Source organism: Elephantulus edwardii, unplaced genomic scaffold (genome assembly GCF_000299155.1).
Source record: "Elephantulus edwardii isolate Elephantulus edwardi_28Jun2011 unplaced genomic scaffold, EleEdw1.0 scaffold00230, whole genome shotgun sequence".
NCBI classification, from domain to species: Eukaryota; Metazoa; Chordata; class Mammalia; order Macroscelidea; family Macroscelididae; genus Elephantulus; species Elephantulus edwardii.
In genome coordinates, this window is record NW_006399980.1 from 2814408 (window position 1) to 2817917 (window position 3510).

At 40.7% G+C, this 3510-nt stretch overlaps 1 protein-coding gene across 1 annotated transcript in view; it reads left to right on the top strand.

Moving 5' to 3' along the window:
• Positions 1-388: 388 nt before the first annotated feature.
• The window catches only part of PARM1 (prostate androgen-regulated mucin-like protein 1), a 125438-nt gene continuing 122316 nt past the window's right edge, over positions 389-3510 (top strand). Inside the window, exon 1 of the mRNA XM_006898473.1 lies at positions 389-449. Coding sequence (XP_006898535.1) covers positions 389-449 — 61 coding nt within the window. The remainder of the gene's footprint in view (positions 450-3510) is intronic.

Genomic DNA, 3510 nt, shown 5'->3' on the forward strand with positions numbered 1-3510 from the left:
CTGAACTATGAGGTTACATACAGGTGGTTCTTGGAAGGGACTTAACTGGCAAACTGTAAAGTATCAGTGGTGAGAGAATTGGTAATATTAGAGATGAGCTCTTGCAACAAAAAAATTACAGATGGTAAAGATTGATAAGAACAATGGAGAGCTAGATGTCACTGCATACAGGGCCTGTACATTTACAGCACTGTTGGAACTAGATAACTAATCAGATGAAAAGAATAAGAACACAGTGTCAAAGATGACCCGAGTCTCAAACTTAACTTACTCAGAGATGGGAGACGCCTCTAGTGAAAATGATCACAGAAGAATTATCAGATAATCAGCAAAGATGGAAAGTTGAATTTTGGATATGCTGGACTTGAAGTGATGACCAGCTATCCAAATGGAAATAGGAAGCAAACAGCAGAAACAGGAAATCAGGACCTTAGCTAGAGATGTTGGAGGTAAGTTTTGTTGTTTTTTGATTTGTTTTTTAAAATTGTATTTAAGTATAGGAACAATTGCTATACAAAAATAGGGGTCAAGGGCAGCCAAGATATAGGCAGAGAAGTTACAGCTAAGAAAGTACATAAGTCAAGGGATCCAGTTAGGAATGGAAAGCAGAGGATTGGAAACTGGGATGCAGTAGGAAAGTGGGTGGAGTGGGGAAGCCAGAGTGAATAAATGTAGGGAACAGTCACTAATGGGGATCTTTTGTACCCAAGGTATGTGGTAAATGGATTTTGTATATGTGTGCCAGATCTTCTTCCTGCAAACTTCAAGTTCAAGAGTAGAGTTCCTAATAGTCTTCTTTTCTCCTACAGCATTTGTTAAATTTTGTGAGATAATAATCCCACAATGTGTCCATCAATTTAATGTGCTTAGATGTGTTTTTATCTTGTATCCTTCCCAGCCCACCAGGTACTGAGTCATAATAGCCAATTCTGATTTCCTGGTTAGAGACAGGCTTTGTATATTGAAAATGTTAGCCGCTCGTCCAGTTCATAATGAAGGATGATGGAACAGATAGCATGGAGGCATTTACTAATGGCCTGTATCATGGATAGGGAGCTCTGTTGAATCATATTCCGAAGGCAGGTGGTTTGAATCCACCAGGCACTCCATGGGAAACAGATGAGCAGTCTCAGGCAGTCCCCTTCCTTGAGAATTACAGCTTCTGGAAAACTGCTGGAGTTGGTTTTAACTCAACAGCAATGAGTTTGAGGGGGTATTTTTTTAAGTCTTATGATTAAGAGATTAACAAGGTTCACTTTGCAAAGAAGTAGAAAGTGCTAGTATAGTAACTAGAAACCTACTGGGGTATTTGGAGGAGCGCCTCATATCCATATTTTTTTGTAGGTTGTCATTAGGACAATTCTGGCTTATGACAACCTAATGGAATACAACAAAGACATACAAGTGGATGGCTTTATGTAGTATAAAATTTCTTCCCTCATTGTCGCTCTTTAGGAAGCTAGAATTGAGGATGATAGTTTAAGGGAAATTCTTACTTTGTAGATTCTGGATAAAGGTCCTTGTCTCCTTTGAGTGGCTATAGGCCCAGCATTCCTTTGAGATTTCCATGTCTTGACATCAGTATTTTCCTGGGCCTTTGAGGTTGACCACACAGGGACTGTATGTCCTAAAGAATATACAGCATTCTTGACTTCTTTGTGGTGATGCTGAGATTCTTCCTGGTCTCTAAATACTTGGTCAATACATTTTGCATCGTTAAAAAAAAGATTGACTCAATTTACAATATAATTTTGTAGTGTGCATCCTATAATTAACATAACTGCCACTAACCTTGCCTCTTCAATATCATTGTTGTTGGTGTGTACCATTGAGTCGGAGCCAACCCCTAACAGACCCTCCTGTGAGTTTTCAGAGGCTGGAAATTGCACTGCAGGAGATTGCCCAACATTATTCCAAGAAGCAGCTGGTGGCCTCAAACCCACTTCGCGATTGTAGTGCATCTTCTTGCCGCTAGGCCACCAGAGTTCCTGTAGTAGGATAATGATGTTAAATCAAGAATATATAATGTATATTTTACAAATGTAAAAAAATAAAGAATATATGATGCTAAGCACAAGGAAGAATCCAAGACACTAAAGAGCTGAACAGAAGATTCCAAAAGGCAGCATGGAATGACAAAGCAAAATATTACAATGAAAGATGCGAGGAGCTAGAGTCGGAAAATCAAAAGGGCCGAACTCGTTCAGCATTTCTTAAGCTCAAGGAACTGAAGAACAAATTCAAACCTCAAGTTGCTACAATCAAGGATGCTTTAGGCAGAATGTTAAATGATCCAGGAGGTATCAAAAGAAGATGGACGGAATATACTGAGTCATTGTATCGAAAGGAATTGGCAGATACAGAAGAATTTAATGAAATAGCATTTGAGCCAGAGCCTATGGTGATGGAGGCAGAAGTTCAAGCTGCTTTGAAAGAAATAGCAAAAAATAAGGCCCCCGGGATAGATGGTATACCAGTTGACATATTTCAGCTAACAGATGCTGCCGTGGATGTGCTCACCAAGTTGTGCCAAGAAATCTGGAGAACAACCACTTGGCCAACTGACTGGAAGAGGTCTATATTTGTTCACATCCCAAAGAAGGGCGATCCAACTGAGTGTGGAAACTACAGAACAAAATCATTGATTTCACATGCAAGCAAGATTCTACTGAAGATTATCCAAAAATGACTGGAACCGTACATCAGCAGAGAACTTCCAGAAGTCCAGGCTGGGTTTAGAAGGGATCGTGGTACTAGGGATATTTTAGCTGATGTCAAATGGATCTTAACTGAAAGCAGAGAATACCAGAAGAATGTCTATCTGTGTTTCATTGATTATGCAAAGGCATTTGACTGCATGGATCATAACAAACTGTGGCTGACTCTGAGAAGAATGGGAATCCCAGAACATTTAATTGTGCTAATGCAAAACCTATACTTGGACCAAGAGGAAGTCATCAGAACAGAGCAGGGCAACACTGTATGGTTCAAAATTGGGAAGGGTGTACGCCAGGGATGCATCCTGTCTCCATACCTTTTCAACCTGTATGCAGAGCAGATTATCCGAGTGGTTGGGCTCTATGAGGAGAAGCGTGGCGTTAGGATTGGTGGAAGATCTATCAACAATCTGCGTTATGCAGAGACACAACCCTGCTCGCTGAAACTGAGGAGGAACTCATGCACTTACTGCAGAGGGTTAAGGACTGCACCTTCAGTATGGACTGAGGCTTAATGTCAAGAAGACAAAAATTCTCAGCACTAGACCAATGGGTAGCATCAGGATGGATGGTGAAGATATTGAGATTGTTCACAGCTTCAGTTTGTTTGGCTCCACGGTCAACACTCTTGGCACCAGCAGCCAGGAAATAATAAAATATATTGCGATGGAAAAGTCTGCGGTTAGAGACCTCTCTAAAGTACTCAAGAGCAACAGTGTCTCTCTGGAGACTAAGGTGTGCCTGATACAGGCCATGGTATTTGAAATCGCTTGTTATGTATCAGAGAGTTGGA